The following is a 19,102-nucleotide window of genomic DNA, read 5'->3' as shown; positions in this document are numbered from 1 at the left end:
TATTTTAGATAATATACAATCAATTTAATATAATTCTCGATTAATACTCAATATACTATACAAATTTACAAGCTCTTTTATCCATACTTACAGCGTTTCAAGATACGTGTAAGAAACGTATTTTTAAAGTCTACATATATCACATAACGCATAGGTGACATAAAGTCTAGGTATATTATTGCAAAGATGAGAATAGAATTTTTCTTATAATCAATTACATGTAATCAGTTTGAATACGATAATATTTAGTGTAATATTTTCAAATGTCATCTTTGATATCGTCGTAAATAGACATCAATATTCATATTTTATATAAATTTCTTTTTCATATTTTTTTCTTTCTCTCTTCTGCAATGTGATATACAAAATGCGTTTCATTGTTCATCTCTCAATAATAAAAACAATTACATATACAACTGAATTGTATTGATCGAATAAACTCACCATTGTATATTTCAATATTCATACTTTCACAAACACACTGTTACTCTGTTATAAACCGCATATTATTTTCATCATGAATCTTTCGATCATTTCCACACGACGTCATCAGCTAGTTAGTCGGACAACGCTGCTTCTCTTTCAACCGTTCGATGTAAGATCAATCGGTCAAATACGGGTTTTATAATATCATTACCGACGCTTTTCTCCGGAAGAAATTGAATTCTCTTCTCGTTTTCGAATATTCAGATCTAATAACGTTTGGACGTGCGTGTGTGCAATTGTACAAGTGTGCACAGCCCTATCTGTCTACGCGTTCGGTAAATGCATATATGGAAGCCGTTTCAAGGCAGGCTCATTGTCGTTGAAGTGTCACACGTGAATTGCGGCGAATTGATTTATTCATAGATAGCGGATGCTCAATGGAAAATCGTGGAACGTCGAAATCGAATTCACCAGCCACCGGCTTCAATTTCCGTGTATATGTGTCTTCGGGATGCATTTAAAAGTGGCTGCCTATTTTTGTGACCAAGCCGAGCTTTCCAACGGGTTTCCATGGAATCGAAGATCCAAAGATGCAATGGCGTTCCAGCGTTTCAGTTAGAAAGTATAAATGCAGGATTAATTTGAAGAATAGAGTTCTGAAGATTTCGTACATTTAGTACCGTTTGTCCTACAAATTAAATAGTCGTCGAACATAAATTCATATTATATTAATTTGTCACGACAAAAAGTATAATTTGATGAAATCTTAGTGGTTCGACGTATCGACTGATGACCAGCTCTACTCTGTTCTTTTTATGCACGAACTTGTCGGAGTGGACATATTCTGTAATTCGAAAAAAGCAGTATGCAATTCGATTTGACGTTACGGTAAGAAGATAAATATCTGCTTCGAATTCGACGAGAGTCAGTCTTGTAATTACTGATGATTCTGCGCGTAAAAGAGGATTAGATACTTCCCGAGTTATTACATTGATTCTATGACATCTTCTTCTACTATAAGTTTAGTTATAATAAAATTGTTTGTATGATCAGTATTTTACGATAATGTAGAGTAACAACGATGTTCTTTTCTAAGCTAAATTAATTATTATTTAATTTAATACATTAATTAAGCATAGGTAAAAAAATTGCTAGGCAATGAATTCGAAATGATCATAAAATGACACAAAAGTCCTCGTAGAAACGTATATGTACTGTTTTCAAGGAGTGTCGTTTCCTATCTTCGTCGAATGATCTTGGCCTTAGGGTAGAATGAAATTAACCATTGACTCGCTTACGTTAAGACAAATAAGTGGAATAACCTACTTTCGTTTTAATTATTCCGAACGTCCAGCTGCGTGCATATTTACGTATGCTTTTAATCGAACCAGCGTGCTTTAATTCCATTTATGCACATGCTCGCACGCTCACACAGTTGATACGTTGATTTAGCGAAATTAAGCGACCCACGAGAACTGTTAATATTATCTTTTACCGGTATCGCGTAAACAATCATTCGGAATCAATCGGTACCTTTGATTTATGACCTATTTTCTCGTTTTCTGTTGCAGTGAAGAAGGCGCGGTTCGTCTGCGAGGAAGGTTTGTATCCTATGAAAACGGGAAGAAGAGTCTAATTGGGATCCAAACTTGAAGTTGTTCTAAAATGAGCCTTAAAGACTTGCACGAGCGTGGCGCAAATAGGTACCTGCACATGCAAATTACAAGCGATCAACGTTCACCGTGGGACGATTGTTTCGAAAATTGAGATAGAAGCGATACTATTCGCGAAATGAAGTCTTTACTCACGCTCTAGTTTTAAGGTTCGAGCAAAATTTGTTGCACTCTGATTGGAACGGTTCCAAGCTAAAGGTTATGCGATTCCTCAACCGGAATATCGCGATGTTCTGTTCATGCCGAAATAATTTTTCCGCGGTACCGGCGTGCAGATCCTTCGCGACAACGCGACGTTACGCGACTGCCAATTTCTCGAAATCTTCCCTTTTATTTTTACCGATGTTTGCCTCAGTTTGTTTTCGAACATGCAAATAAGCTATGCTCCAATCCTCGCGAACACTCCAGTTACATTAAACGATCAGATGCCTCGTAACTACCGACCGACTTAGTTCTACTTAGATCGAAAACTTAAATCGCTCTCTATGTGTTTCGTGAAGGAACGTGTCCTTGATATTTCTTCGATAGCTGCATTCGTTCATTAGTATCGTTTGTTCGCAAAAACGACTCGGTTCGCGACAAACCTAATGTTGCAGGGAAACGTTTCGAACGAATTATTAGAATCGTTAACGATGGAGATGTGTATCATAAAGGATTTCTTGGTGTTACGCGATTTGCTGAAAATACTCGAGAACGACATTGGAAATATGCAAAAATTTGTTATTCATCGTCCTAAATCGTTCCATTTTCTGTTTGAGAATGTCACGAATTCGCGATATCACAGTGAAACGGTTTATACCGGGTGTAGAATTTATTCTTTATTTTAAAGCGACCATCTTATTGCTACTCATGAATGATCGTGATTTTTGTCGTGTCGCGGCGTTATTTAAAGCGAGACAATTTCCAGGAACAACAGCGATCTTTGCACATATATGCTGTTAATGCGTTCAAACTTTTCAAATCGTAGTAATTTCCTGTTACGTCTAGCCAGTTTACCGGCTCTCGTGTTTCATAGCATTCTCTCGCTAGTTATAGGCAAAAGCCTCGAGACTTTGAGTAACTTCGCATTCATATCGCGCGTCTTTTTACGTTGGGTTACGTGTATTACCGCATATAGCCTGAGACTAGTAGAATCATTGTTTTTCATGTAGATAATGTTGTGTATAGAAACGCAACGTTTATAGATAATTTTAATTGTGGAGTTCTCTTGCAAAATTGGATTATTACTATTGGAAAAATTGAACAGGTCACGATGAATTGTCTTGCACAACAGTAACAAGGCTGATAATAAAACGTATAAAATTCTAAAAGTAAATTTTACAGTTAACTTGCAAATCGCTTAAAGTTATAAAATTATCAAAGTCTCAAGTTACTAATTGTTAATTTTCTAATATTATTAGTCGGTAAATTAAATTGCGCAAGAGAGGCCTGCACGGAGTGTTATCAGAGTTAACGTTTCAGTGTGACCAATTTCTATCGTTAGACAGGTAGTGCGTCGATTGTCAGTTTATTTTGTTTCACACACTTCTGACGAGACATAACAACGATTCTGTTACATAAACTCATTTATATTTTCATGATATATTGTTTGCTGAGGCTCTAGCATAATTTAGCTTAAACAACATGGCAATAACAAAGTTACCAAGATTTCAGAACCATAGATGTACATATCTGAACCTTTACTATCAGAATTCACTTGACATTCCACGAGTAACTTGGAGCCAAGGTTTCTGTATCCCAAGGGACCACCTGATTCCGCAGTCCTATTGCCGCAAGAGTTCTCTTAATCCGAAGAACCGCTTAATTCCAGGGTTCAGTCACACGAAAGGTCCATTTTTAGCCATGGAGTTCGTTTAACCAAGATTTTTATATTTTTTGGAACTATGTAGCTTTTCGAGGCTGCTGGTTTTTGCAATCTGTTTAATGATTCTTGCAAGTTCGTGGTAGAATTCGTTTGGTTATAGAATTCACTTGACCTGAGAGCTCACCTAGCGCCAAAAATTTCGATTACATAAATAACTTTGTCGCAGAATTTGCTTCTGCCAGCTCTGAGGATCTTTAAAGCGATAATAATTCTGAATTCGAACAGTCACATACCTACATGAGGCTCTGGGTCCAAATTGATCCTAAGACTCGTGGTCGCTGCCATAGACGATAAATGGGCCTTACGGAAGTTACCTGTGAAACCAAGATGTTTTGATAATCTCGTTGTATAAGTAAATCCTGGCACTATACGGTTCCTGGTGTTAGGTGGACATTTTTGAGTCAAGCGGTACGCGATGCTATGTGGTTTCCTGGAGTAAGTGGATTCCGGCATCGTGTGGCAAGTAGGGCCAACAGATTGAACTTTGAACGACTTTAAACGATAGACGCTCTGTAGTCTATGGTGTCGTATAATCACTAATACCAGAGCATCAGGCGATAAGTAGCGTATATGGCTTGCAGCGTTAAACAGATTCTCCAGCTAAGTGAATCTTGGTACTTCGTGAGCTGTAAATCCTTAGAATTTCTATAATTCATTTATTACACACTTTAATTGCTTATTGTATATCTTGTGAATTTACAATTATCTATATAGCACATCTTATATCTCAACGAAGAAGTTATCCGTGTCTCGTTTTGTAGATTCCTGTCTTTATCCAATATCTTTAAACACATTTGCGCGAATCTACAGCCATTCGAATCTTGTTTCTTTTATCTGAATGGTTTGACATCAGACTTCGAGATTCCAAGAAAATCTTTTTATGTTCATCTTGCCATTGACTAAACTCGCTAAATTTACTTATCAGCTCTTACAAGCTCATTGCTCCGAGTTCTCCTTCAGGTCGGCTATTTTGTACATTTCCACTATTAATACCGCCAAATAGTTAATATCGTTTCGTATATATATAACTTTAGTTAATTCTAGTTAGTTTGAAAATTTGATTCTAGTTATTGAATATTTAAGTCGTCGATTGAATTTTTAAATAGTCGGGCAAATCCGGCTGCAGCGATGAGAACGATCTGAAGCTATGCTAATATCGCTAATGTATGCACGTACTTAAATAAACGAATGCAAGAGCTTTTTGTATCGAAGTAACCTCGCGTTCACTTCGATGTACGAACACGTGAACGAGGAATTGTTTAGAAGATTCTGATAACAGGTAATATATCATGCAAATCAGAGTGAAACGTTCTTCCTGGTGTATCGCTGGAAATGCGATCATTTCAGATGAAATAAGACACCAACAAGAATTTCAATTATGCAAAACGGCTCAGGCTTGCGCTCCTGTGTCCCACTTAAACGACAGCCTCCGTTGTTGTTATTAATAACTCGTTTTACGGCAATTACATTAACCGTAATTAAATATTCATCGATAATGGAAATTGTCTCGCTTTATGAATCAATAAAAATATATTGCTACACAAGCAGTATCGTAAGCAAGGGAATTGCAGATCGACATCGAAATTCCATCTATTTCTCTCTATCTCTATACGTAATCTCACTATTCGAAGAAATTTTTCATTCTATCAATTAATTAATAGAAATTAATAGAATGTTTCAATTATTTTGATAATAATTTCAATTTTTTATCTAGACGATCCATATATTACCTCGTTTATCACATTGTCTTTCAGTTCGTTCATTTTTTTTCTACACGGTCGTATAATTTTTAATTCTCGATAATAATAATTAAATCTCGAGCGTTTTTGGACCAATTAATTCGTCAATTCTAAGTATCGATCCATGCGTGGCTTCGTTGATTCGATCGCTGTGATACAAACTTGAGTCGCCAGGAACAATTTCGTTGCACGTAGTAGCAAAATATCTAGTCAATGTAGTTGAAACACGCATCGAATATCGTAAAACGGATTTTTTTCACGAGTTATCGAGAGCTTGCAGCCGGAATATATACTCGTGCACAGACGACGGAGTCGGAAGCTTATAGAGCTTTACGGTTCGTCTGCGCCGTTTTCCAGGCACGCAGATGGGTCGAAAGACTATCCGTATCTTTGGTAAATTGAGAAACGATCGGGCTTCCTTCGAGAGAATGTTACGATTCTATGTATCTGCGTGCCTCTGATCTTTTCTTATCGATTCGACATCGACTTACGGATGTTCACAGTCGCCATGGGTTGTTAGACGGGTTAAGCTTTGACAGCTTATCGAGAAAACCTCGTCACGAAGGATAATCGTTTGTATTTATTTAATTATATGTAAAGTAACTCACGAAAGTATTAGATCGTTCGAAAAAATCGTAGCGGGAGTTAAAAAGGATTTAAGCGAAGTTAAACCTTTTGCCATCTATAACTTCGTGAATTTTTTTTTTTTTTGAAAAATCGCGCGTCTTTTTCAATAATAAATTCCTTCGAGTAATTTTTTCGAGGCTTCCAGAGTATTTAATTTCTTATACAATATTTTTCGGATAAAATGTAAAATGATCTGACTTATATTCTTCTTTAGTGATTTTCATATTTTAAGATATTCTTGTTGTGTACTAATCTTCTAGTAAACGTATGTTCGTAATAGATGTTTTGTAAGCTCCATACATATACAATTTTATCGATATAATATAATTACCATAGTCGCTCTCGTTATAGCGTTAATGAATTTTAGAAACTTTCATATGACGCACACGAAACGTGCGTAAAAATTGTTTGTGTTGAGTGCCTGTTGAACATTTTCACGAATCTTGAAACGAAACACTTGAAAGTGTTTCGGTAATTTCCATAAATGACGCTTTAATTGTCCCATGACGAGAAGGTACGCGACAGAAATATAACGATGTTTCGGATATTCGTTACGAAGCTAACTGCGATTTTTCGTTTCCCCACTGGATGAAAGTCCTCGCCGGCGCGGAAATATTTTATTATTTTTCCAGTCGTGCGCTCGTGTTTGAAATATAAACGCGCGACGTCCAGTTGCGGTAATTAAAAGATTTTTTTTTAATTAAAGCACTCGCGAATCCGTTCTCTATCTGGCATGCTCAGAGGATGCGAAAAGAATGTAATTTCGTGACCGTTTCTCTAATCAAGCCTCGGATCTTTTGATATTAACGAGCAAGAACGGATACAAGGGAATGAACGGACGATTAGCGAACAACTCGGCCAATTTCGTTCCTTCCTTTCGATGAAAGTGTCTCGAACTATGTATCTCGGACCTTTTACACTTAGATTAATACAAAATTAAGCTTCCGAAACAGCAACATTATTCCTTGTCAGAAAGCAAACTTTCATACGCGCTTAATCAAATATTGGGTTGACAACTAAGTGATTGCGGATTTTGTCATTAGCTGGTATTGACAAAATCTGCAATCCCTTAGTAGCCAATCCAATATAAATGCACAAACGCGATTAAACAATTTAGACGAGATTCTCTAGAAACAATCAATCCTAAACATTTATACACGCGTCGTGTACATTCCGTTCGTATCAAGATGCCCGCTGGAGAATTTCAATAATTAATTTTTTATCTCGACGTATTGCTTCGACCTACGCGAGTCGACGTTCCAGGACGCGACGGTAAAGCGTAACGTAGCTTGTTCGAGCGAAATTTAATTTATTGGATGGACGGAATAAATCCCAGTTTATCCGATCGTAAATAATTTTTGGTCGGCGCGACGCGATACCTTGATGCCGGCCGTTCCTCTCTGCGGCTGGCCCTTGTCTATTTATCAACGTCAACATTTCCATTTCCTGCGAGACAGATTTCTTTTACGAGCTGCATTGTGTGTCTTTCTCTGCACGATCAATCGAAATCGCATAACCCTGGCCTGGCCGTGATCGTTGCGCCCCGCTCGTTCAAGGGAAAACAAACCGCTTGAATTTTCTCGGACCCGATTCAGATTCGATCAACCACGATTTCAGCGGAACAATTCAACTCCTACGTAACACTGAAGCTGCAGAATGTGAAGTCGACGACAGTCACGGTGAAAGGGGCCAATCCATGCTGGGAGCAAGATTTTCTTTTGTAAGTACATGTCTGCGAACGTATTTATTAAGAAGAAAGGTCGGCAGGTCTGCTGAATTTACGATAGAGCCCCGGTGAATATCGTCCCTCGGTATCCAATGTTTTCCACGATTTCCCCCTTCGAATAGATAAAAGCATAGGGATAAAACGGACGAAAGGGACGGACCGTTTCAATTTCGAATTTGCAGTTCACCGATGTTCCAAGTTCGCCATCTGTTGTAGTCTATCGCTCGTAAATGTCTGGATATTATTTAGATTTGTGCGTATAATAGCACGTGAATTAGCGCGAATAAAGCGTATAAATCAATGGTAGATCGATAGAAGCAGTCTTTGCTACTTCTTTATGTAATTATTACAATGTACACATTGAATGTACATATTGAATGTACATATATGTATAATTTTATGTGCTAGACTAGATTGGCCGCATAGTAGTGACACACGTATGTGAATATGAGTGTGTGCAAGTATGTGTATGCGCGGTGTCTCAAGAAACAGATGAACGTAACTGTTCCGTTGGCAGTCTGATATGGAAGATGGTGAGACAAAGAGAGTGCTGAAACGCGTGCAAATGTATATCGACGAAGATCCTTTTTTTCTTTTTTTTCTTTTTTTTATATGAACGTGGAGGAAATCCGCACGGACACCGGGTCGCTTCTGGGGAAAAGCGGCGTGGTAGTGCCGAACATATCGACGAAGATCCTGGAAATCGTTCATTAAATAAATCTAAAACTTTTTTAATATGAATTCTAAGTGTAACCTTAGTGCTCCTTTACTTTTATTTCGCCAATTAAGATGCACAATTCTCAATAGTACATTTGAATAATTTGTTAAAAAACTTAGCAATGGTATATCTTTTTTTCTACGATAAAATATACAATTCATCTATACCGTCATTGACTTTGAATATCAATATTTGTAACGATGTCGGTTTACGAGAATCTACTAGCTGTGTCCAACTTCTTTTGCCTCCGATAACGATATTTAGTGGGTCGGTGTTGAATGAAAATGATAAGAGTCGAAAGAAATCGACGAGATCCGAAGTGTGCGCGTTATCATTGCTCGTTCATTACTGAGTTTGTGTCCGAGCTCGATAACGTGGAGTTTTTGCGATCGACTATCGAATCCCTTTAAGAGCTAAAATCCTCGCTCACCTTAACATCCATAATTGATATAATAAATATACGCTTAGTTAGTACAACAAAATAATCTATTTGTTGTTGAAGATAATACGATTAGCTAATCGGTAGTTGTATTTCGCGGCTCGATCCATTTACATTCGGACTAGCATCCTTATTTGCTTTCTTTTCGCTCTTTTCTCAGTCCTGATGATATTTTCCGTTCGAGTATCGATTTCTCACGTCGACAAAAGCGAACTTCGTTCCTTTGCGGCACGGTATGGTATAATTACGCTTTAGAATAATTCTGTCGACGTCGTTTCCCGGTATGCTTTATCATTCCGATATTATCAGTAGTAGGTGGGTGTTGAGAAATATAATGTGGGATATGATTTGCTTATTTATAAAAAGAGGACGATGGTGATGGATGTAATATTCAAATATTTTCTGCTTGCTCTTTATTATTAGCCTAGTTTTCTTTTTCTTTCTCTCTCTGTCTCAAACTTTTTCTTTTTCTCATCCGCTTTATTCGCGAGAAAGTTAGATTCTTCAATGAAAGTTCTCACGATGTAATTTTATTTTCGATATTAAATAGAGCACGATATAAATTCATTGAAAAAGTTTATTTTGAAATTGCATTTTCCTAGATGACAGTGTAAAATTGGAAACAATCGGCTATATTCGCTAATAAGTTGTTAATATTAGAACAGAAAATTCGGATAGTTCAATTTTCAGAATCTATTACGAGAATGGGCCAGCTATTATTAACAACGGTTCACTTGATTTTCAATCGCACGAAATAGTACGGGCTACGTGAAAAATATACATAAATTAAATTTCCTATTATTTCAAGGCAATTTAAAGGGCCAGAAAATTCACGATTTGTTAAGGGGTTGTCCTGATTTAGTATGTTCTAAAGCAGCGTCTTTTTGTGATTTTCTTTAGAAGGGAAAGAAAGAAACGAAAAGCAAAAGGCAGAAAATAGTGTGAAATAAAAAATTGTGGCGAGTTTAAAGAAACAATGTGTTTCATAAAAAGAAAAAATAAACTTTAAGGTGCTATAACGATTATTTAAATAAACTTTTTGACGAATTTTTTTAGTTCATCGAGAAGAAAAATATATAATAATTTAATCCTTTTTTTAGTTTTTTGTTTCAGTCAAGAATTACGAGGTGAATCTTTCCCATCGATTGAAAACTGCAGCCCATGAAATAGACTTAGAAATCTGTTATAATATTTTCTTTTTACTTTAAAAAAAATTCTTTGGTATTCGTTAAATATATATAAAACCGTACCTCGAAGTTCAATAACTTCGTTTCTTTCTTTTCCTTCTAAAAAAAAATCACAAAAAGACGTTGTTTTAGAAAATTCTAATTCAGGACACCCCCTTTAATACTCACTCAGAGAAGCAAATTAATCGACGCATTAACACGTGTGTGTAATTTTAATACTCGATACATAGTATAAATATTCTTTTATAGCGTTGCTAACAGATCTCGCGGTTGATGCGACATTAAATCAGAATTTAAAAAAAGGGGAAAATGACGGAGGTGAAGAAAATATCTGTCTATCTACAGGCAGCATTGTAGTTGACCGATGTTCGAGCAAGAGTTATGGAAATTCCGAATGAAATTACGACGACGAGCAGCGTCTTTTCTAAGGAAGAACTTTCGTCTTAAAATCCCTCGTTCGATTCGACATGGCTGGTGTTCGCGAAGAAAGCACGCAGCCGCGTCCGTTTTTCCGTTTATACGAGTCGTGGGATAGCTTTCTAAAGACGAATGAGGTCTATCAAGTTATGCCAAGTTATGCGACGTTATGAACGTGATTCGCATTTCTGTCCCGATATGCGTCCAAGCTACGCAGATCGAAATAAATGGAAACGAATAATTCTACAGCGATTCATCGATTTCCCTATTTCGTCAAAGCTTTCGCTTAAATTTTCGTTTAAATTTCGCAACGACGTCGGATTCTGATTTACGCTTTTAACGATTACTCTTGCCTGGTTTACATTGTTAACGCGAAAATCAGATCGCGTGAAATGGTCGACACGGAGAACACGCTATTGATCGACCGTGTAAAATATATAAGGAGGACAATTGCGAATGGTGGAGGTGGAAAATAGGAGAATTTTGGATCTTAGCTTTCTGAAACATCCTTACTGGCGCCGTTAAATCCTCACTTGCCAAGTTGCGAACCTTTAACCTACTTTCCCTTTGGCGCCCCCCTCTCTGTACGCGGCCGGGCTGCATTTAAATCGTATTTATTTAACCTGTGACGAAACAACCGAAAATAAGAATCTCGACGATGTTATCGATCAATTTCCCTCGATTTAGAGCATCCGTATCGATTACGCTAATAATGCTGTTACGAAACGTCTATTTATATTTCCTATCGATCCATAACGATGTAAGAGGCAAAAAGAATCAGCTGATTGGATTGCTGGTTTTCGATATAAAGGCACATTTATTCGTCGATTGGCCAACGTGATTAAGCAAATGCAAATTATTCGATAGTCTTGGTCGTTGTTTAAGTTTACTGTTCGAGACAATTCCCCTATGAAGATGTGATAAATCGTGAATTTAACGTCAACGTGACAATATCTGAAGGGACAGTAATAAGAGTCGTGGACGCGAAAGTCACGAGTCTGAATGTTGCTTTTAACAGCTACAGGGAACGAGAGAAGGATCAGTCGATATCGAGTCACCGGATCGTGATTCGAATGCGAATCTTCTATTTGCCGTTCTAACTAATTAAGTTTTCCAATCAGTCGACGAATTGTTTCCCCTTAAATCTAATGTTTAAACTAGAATAGTTAATCGGGTCGTTAACGGCGTAATCGTAAAATTCCTTTCAATTTCTATCTGTACTCGTTGTATTTCTACTTTTTCTATAGAGCCACGTACAAAAGTTTCAGATAGATTTTTCGCTTTATATTCGAGAAGCGATATCGAAAAGAATTTTGATCGATATCGAGTATGAAGAGTACGAGGATACGGCAAGTAAACGCGTTATTAGTTAAGATTCTTTAAAATATCGTTTCTGGGATATAAAGTGAAAAATCTGTGTGAAACTTTTACACATCGCCATAAGCGAGAAAGATTCTTTGCCAATATAATAAAACGAGAAAATAAGAAGCGAAAAGTGTAAAATAAACATTTGTTTGTTATCCAGCGAAACGAACGATATGAATACGGGCCTTCTGGTGGAAGTTTGGTGCAAGGGTTTCCTGTGGGATCGTTTCCTGGGCTACTACTACGTCCCATTATCAGAAGTGTCCTACATGAATGAGGTAACGTCTAAGCAGTCCTACAATACATCCACTGGCACGGTATCGACAGGGAAACAAGAACAACAACAACACATATCCTCTGACAGCATGCGAGACACGAACAGCAATACACAGCCACCAGACATCATCAGCACGGTACACTAATTGATACATGTAGCTAGCCAGATTTCAGTCTTACCAACACTGCAGATTAATTTCTAAACATGCATGCGACCCCGCTGTCATATTTCCGAGACGCGGTTACAGTAAAATCATGATTACACTCTCGACGTACACAGCTCCTAAACGGGAGTGGGTGTCCGTAATATTCGAGGATCGATTAGAAGCGGCGTGTCTCGATATTCCGTGCACGTGGCACTCTTATCACGATATGAACTCGATTTTCGCGTGTACGTCGACGTCGTGTATATTAAATGAACCCGTGCTCGTTCACGACGTATTTGACGTAAAGCCGGTATAAACGAAAAAAGAAAAAGTTAAGAAACTAGGAGAATAGGCAAGCTGCGGTTATTCGGTAAAAATAGTACGTACTAGCTACCACGAAGTAATTTGCAAAATCGTAATCGATGGTATTCGAGATTTACGATCTAAACGTGTTACCGATACTTAACCGTGTACGTATATATTTCTCATGTTCGCTCGGTGCGCTGGTTGAATTGTTTCGCGAAGCGGCGGTATCTTCCGATCGGTGTAGATACAACTAGGCGCGAAGGAACACGATTGCGAAGTAGCGAGACGTTTAAAAGCGTACGAGTTCCACTTTACGACTGATCGATGATACAACACGTCAGGCAGAAATCCCGCGACACTTACGTGAAATAGCGGTAATTTTTTTCTGCTGACTAGTTTTCAAGTCAACGAAGTCAGCGTGTGTAATGTTGCACGGATTTGCTAAAAAGAATTAATCACCCTCTGGAGACCGATACCTCGAACCGTGCACTGTTTACCGTTTAACTTGGGGCACGAGGGAGTCATTTTTTCAAGGAACATCGACCAGACACGATCGACATGCAAGGTGTAATTAGTACATCGGGCGAGATCTTGGACCTCTTCTTATTACAAAGGACTGGTAGGTTTGTGGCGAAACAGAGATTCGATTCGTTGTTTATACGTCAGCACGAACTAAAGGCAGCTATTCGTCGAAGAACGACGTCAAAAGCACAGCGAATTCTTTATTCGTATCGCTCCCTTCCCCGTTCTGTTATTTTCCAAACGACTTTCCCGTAAACGCCGCGGGATCGCGCTCCATCGAGCATAAACTTTGCACGATTTTGTAACAGAGGAAAGAAAAAAGGAAGCGTGGCAAAATAAGGGCATGGGATATAAGGCACGGTATACACCGGCATACGGCATGCTGACAGGTTTAAATGGCATCGCGTGAGTGTAACTGATCGAGAATGCTGCTCATAAAAAAGAGAGGGAGCAATACGTGTGCAAACGACCGGTTTAAAAAATCCCGTGGATAGATCGGTGACACGATACATTGTCGTGGTAGGCTTCTGTAAGAGATTTTATGCCACTTCGTACCAGGTATCGCGATAGTAAACTCGCGTAGGACACAATGTATATTAATAAATAGGCCGCTGATGTTTATGCATTTACGAGAAATTTAAATGTGCAAAAATGTAAATCTAGTATGCTTAGGCATACGAAATGTACTAACGTAAGTAAATGTACTAATGTAAGTAAAGTGGTTGTAAAACGAATTTTTATTTAGACTCCGTTTCTTTGGTCGTGTTCATAGAAACATGAATTTGCACGAGCATCCGCAGTGTGCTAATGGATAACACGGATGAAAAATGAGATCTTTCTATTTACTTGCTGATTATTTTAATTCGAATTTAAATATCTTGTCGCTACGTTCGTATGAATCATCTCTCGATACTCATTTTTCGTTAAGAACGATTTCATCGAATTTATGAAAATTACTTCTCCACATCAGTTTTTCATTAAAAAGTATTTTTTTTTTCATTCAGAAAGTTTCATCGAGTATTATCCCGAGTATCGATCTCTTTTTCGTTGTAGTAACACGACTGTGAGAAAGTGGTGAAATTTTTGTCGAACGAGTTAAGGGTGTTTGGAGCAGAGTAATGGACGTATGAGAAAAGAGTATTTGTTTAGTTCGAAGTGTGAGAGGTGCGAAAGTAGAGTGTTTGTTCTAATTGTAAGTTCTTGAGTCATGACGCGAACGAACGTTCTACGATCGCCTAAGGTTTTCAGCTGTTTTCCTTTCTCGTTATATATCCTTTCATATATATATCACAGTGGCTGAAGAAAATAGTCAAACGCTCGTTATTGAAACAATATTACAACTAATATAAGATATACGTATCAAAATTACATATCTAAAATTTGGGACGAATTCGATAACATTCGTCGAATGTTATGAAACATTTGTGGGATGTTATGAGACATTCGTTACAATGACGTACAGAAACAAGGTCAGGAAAGTAATCGAACGTCTAGATATTAAGCGAATAAACAATGCTTTTGTATACGAAGTGGAAACATCGTGTAGTGAGTTTCTCGTTACGCTGTGAATAATATCAATTCGCGTACCGACAATGAGTTCGAAAATACCAGAAATTCGAAAGGGAATTGATATTAAAATTGCACAAAGATGGAAAATCATATAAGCAGATCGCCAAATTATTAAACGGAAGTGTGTCTACGATGCGTTATATTATCAAAAAACGAAAAAGCGAAGTAATAGTGACAAGAAAGCACCGTACTGTCAGGTCAAAGACACTAACTAATAGAAAAGAAAAAGCTATTATACGCGAAATAAAGAAGGATCCAAATATCTTGGCTACGAAGCTTACTCAAATGGTTGCCAACTACTTCGGGAAGAATATTCGCGAGGAAATTATGTCGCAGAATTTTGTGATGCAATGATTTCCATGGTGGAATTCCAAGAAACCATTCGTTAACAAGAATCAAGCCAGGCGTTTAAAATCCACGAAGTAATTTATGAACGAAGATACTATAATACTTTCTGGGATAAAATTATGTTCTCAGATGAAAGGAAATACAATGTATTTAGATCGAATGGACATCGCATGTCTGGAGCAAAGCCAATTCAGAAACGAATATTAAACATTTATGTCCTGCTATGAAGCATAACGATGATTTCGTGACGTTGCGTGTACGGCTACAAATGGCACTGGGAATCTTATTTTCATAGCTTGTATTTGTAGAATATTATTCTAGACACGTATAAATCTTGAAATATTTAAAAAAAATAATTTAAAAGATAACGCTAGAAAATTCGGATTATCAAACAATTTTTCTTTTCAACATAACAATAACTTCCAGTCAAACACGGTCGGAATCGCGAAAGAATTGTGAACGTGAAAGAATTATCGTACAATATGTGTAACATACGCCCCCACAAAGTCTCCGGATTTTAACTGCATCGAACATTCTTGTGGGCGGAAATCAGTAAAAGATAAAAAAATTACGACATAACTTGGAAAGACATACTGGTAAAAAAGACAAAAATTTATTGAAGTATGGAATTATGTATCTGTTCGTTATAAACAAACAATCTGTGTGTTTTACATTACATTGAAAACCTTATACCAGATTTCCTCCTGTTTTCTACGCCAATAGGCTGAGCGCAGGCTGAAATTCGTAATTTCCGCGCAAACGTAATTTGCAAATTCGCGCGGGTAATATGCGACGATGCTGCTCTCATTAAAATTTTACGGCCAAAGAGTTCTGTTTTCCTTCGAATTTCCTTTATACAAGCCACAAAAGTAGTGCGCGGTCTACATAAGCAAGTAAAGAAAACTAGTCTCGTTTCCACCGTCAATTCCCTACTTTTGATTTATGAATCTTAAAATTAAGAATGATAGCGAACTACATATCTTCATCGATGTTTCAACTTATTATCGATATTCAAAATATTATTTTGCATTCGAGAATCCATCGCAGCAATTCCACTGCTTTTCGCTTTCTCTCGCAAACGCTGTTTCCTTTCACGATTAGCAAAGCGCGAAGTATCGACATAATAATTACTTCGAATCAACGTGCCATTCGTGTTTCATCATTACACATCGGATACCGCGAATTATTTCCAAATAATCTTGGAGATCGATAAGTGAACAATCGGCAAACACAGAGTAACAAAGGGTACGCGCACGAAGAAACGTAACGATATCGAGCGTTGCACGAACGGTTTGATTCGGCTACGGCTGTTTGTTTCGTAGAAGCGTTGGTCCATTCCCGATCGACCAAATATCGCGCGTGGCATCGAGTGGATCATCGAAATGACTGGATATTCTCGCAGAGCTCGCCGTACATGTCCGGTGGTGCACGTGAAATGAAACTGAAACGAGCGTTTAGTGTTTACACATGGAACGAACCTCGGATCAATTGACGCCGGTTATACGTTCGGATGGAAGTGTGTAACGAGTTTCAGGTTAGCCTTCATGATGTCGCCGTTGCACCGGTTTGGTCTGTGCATCGGTCCAAACCTGGTCGATAATGCGATTACCGGTGGACGCCAGTGTTTGCCTCTGTGACTGTCGCGAATCGGGGAAATAAAATGTGATATCTTGAAAGTTCCGCTCGAGGAAATCGCTGGTTTCTGCTCGCTCGAGAATTAATTCGATCGCCGCCGACAAAAGCTTCTTCATCTCGATCGAGTTCGATGTTTGATCGTCCTGAAAATCGTGAGAACCTCGAAGCCCGAGACACGTGTGTACGCCCGAGTGTACATCTTCGAAAGGATATACGGGATACAATTTTGAAATTACTGTTCAAGTTATTTCACTTCCTAAAATATTTGTGCTATGATGAAGATGGTTGTCTAAAAATGATAGAAACCTCACCACGATTAATTCGTACAGCGATGTAGGTATTTCCAATGAATAAATTATGTACGTTACTGGTTTACGCGAAACTGCATAATAAATAATTTTAATTCGCAAGCAGTTACTCGTATAGTATAGCAAATATTGCTTTTAGTTATTAATTCATTGATTTTCATATTTCCGTAGCATTCGATTACCGTTAACGCGAACTGATTATAAAGCGATACTTATCAATGATGGTATACACGTATTAACCTTTCGATTAGCGAGATCGAGAATTTTCCCGATTCAGTTTTACCCTGAGCACGATTCGTCGATAATTGGAGAGTGTAGGTAGCATCTGATCCGATCTATCTCGTTCCGATTCCCTTATCTCTCATCTTCTCCATATCGATGGTTTCTTGTTAATTTAGAAGAGTAACGATACGATCGCGGGTGTAATTACGCGATGCCAGCGTTACCGTTAGCTTCGCTCGTATAACGCGATTTCATACTCCGTGTTTCTTCTATCATACTTTTGTAGCGAAACGTTTCTTTACTACTTTGCAGATAACCATCGTTGACAAGAACGATGGGATTAATAAAAACAATTAGAACAATTAGAGAAAACGTATTTAGCGGTGAATCACATTTAGAAAGGTTACAATGGCTTAAGTAATTGGCCTTTTCATCAACGGAAATCGGAAAATCACATCAACGGATCGTGTTACCGGTGAAACACGGTAGACTGGCCCGTCTATATGCAGAGTCCGCTTTCACTCTGGTGACACAGGTGAACTGCGAACTACAACAGGCTTACAGCTTACAGCCTGTCATAATCGATCCCAGAATTAGATTTCCTCTTGTTAATGTCATAGTACGCGCAGATCGATCGTTCGTCGACTAGGAAGTTATTTCTTCCTTTCACCATTTCTCCGTTTTCTCTTTGTTCGTTACCTAGCTTTCTTTCTTTTTTTTTTTTTTTTTGGAGGAGGACGGTGAACTTCCTTTTATATCTTATCTTTCCACATCGTCTATATTTGTATTTCCTTGCCTTTTTCCTTATACTTTTTTCTTTTTCAATTGGCGTCCTTTACGTGCTTGCAGATTATTTTTACGCTAATGGCAGTTCGTCTCCGTATATGAAATAAATAAATAAATAAATAAATAAATAAATAATGCGAGAAAGCAATCGTCGAGCGGAGCGGAGAACGATCGAAGTTTCACAATGAGGTAGAAGTCGAACTCGTAAAGGAACGAAATGTCTGCACGCGAAAGGTTCCGTTTGTGGTCACAGAAGTCGTTTCCATTGTTCCGTACAAAAATATCGGGTCTCTGTTCCAGTTCGCGATCGATTCGATATTCGGAAGGAAAACGCTCGTTCCCGTGGAAATCGAATGGCCGACTAATCGTCGGAAAAAGCGAAAAAAACTGTGTCCGACGATGGCCTCCGCTATTTACGCTTCGTCTCATTTCGCTCGCGGATTTACAATTCGTATTATGCTAATTAATAGCTATTAATAATTAACAGCGAATGTTAACGATACTTGGAAACATAATTTCACTTATCTTTCGCATCGTCCTTGTCGGCTATTTCTTCGTTCCGTAAAACACACAGTCCGGGAAACTCGGTGATATCGATTTGCATATAAAGTAAGTTGGTCGCTACTTAGAAGTCGTATGACAAATTGGTCGTGTGGAGCAATTTTACTTGGCAAATGGATACCTTCTTTATGGCGGCGGCCGGATTGATTGTTTTCACGCGTCTCGATGGCGAGAGAAGGAAAAATTACATTTCCTTATCGTACTTCTAATCTTAACATTCGTTTTGTAATGTATCGTCCCTT

General features: G+C 38.0%; 1 protein-coding gene across 1 annotated transcript in view; it reads left to right on the top strand.

Annotated features, from left to right (window-relative positions):
* Positions 1-19,102, top strand: part of unc-13 — a 375,340-nt gene that overhangs the window by 24,759 nt on the left and 331,479 nt on the right. The window contains exons 2-4 of the mRNA XM_076627833.1: positions 1,998-2,027; positions 7,947-8,049; positions 12,342-12,459. Of these exons, the coding sequence (XP_076483948.1) occupies positions 1,998-2,027; positions 7,947-8,049; positions 12,342-12,459 (251 nt within the window). The remainder of the gene's footprint in view (positions 1-1,997; positions 2,028-7,946; positions 8,050-12,341; positions 12,460-19,102) is intronic.

Source organism: Bombus vancouverensis, chromosome 2 (assembly GCF_051014615.1).
Source record: "Bombus vancouverensis nearcticus chromosome 2, iyBomVanc1_principal, whole genome shotgun sequence".
In the NCBI taxonomy this organism is placed as follows: Eukaryota; Metazoa; Arthropoda; class Insecta; order Hymenoptera; family Apidae; genus Bombus; species Bombus vancouverensis.
This window is presented reverse-complemented; position numbering and strand designations above follow the sequence as displayed.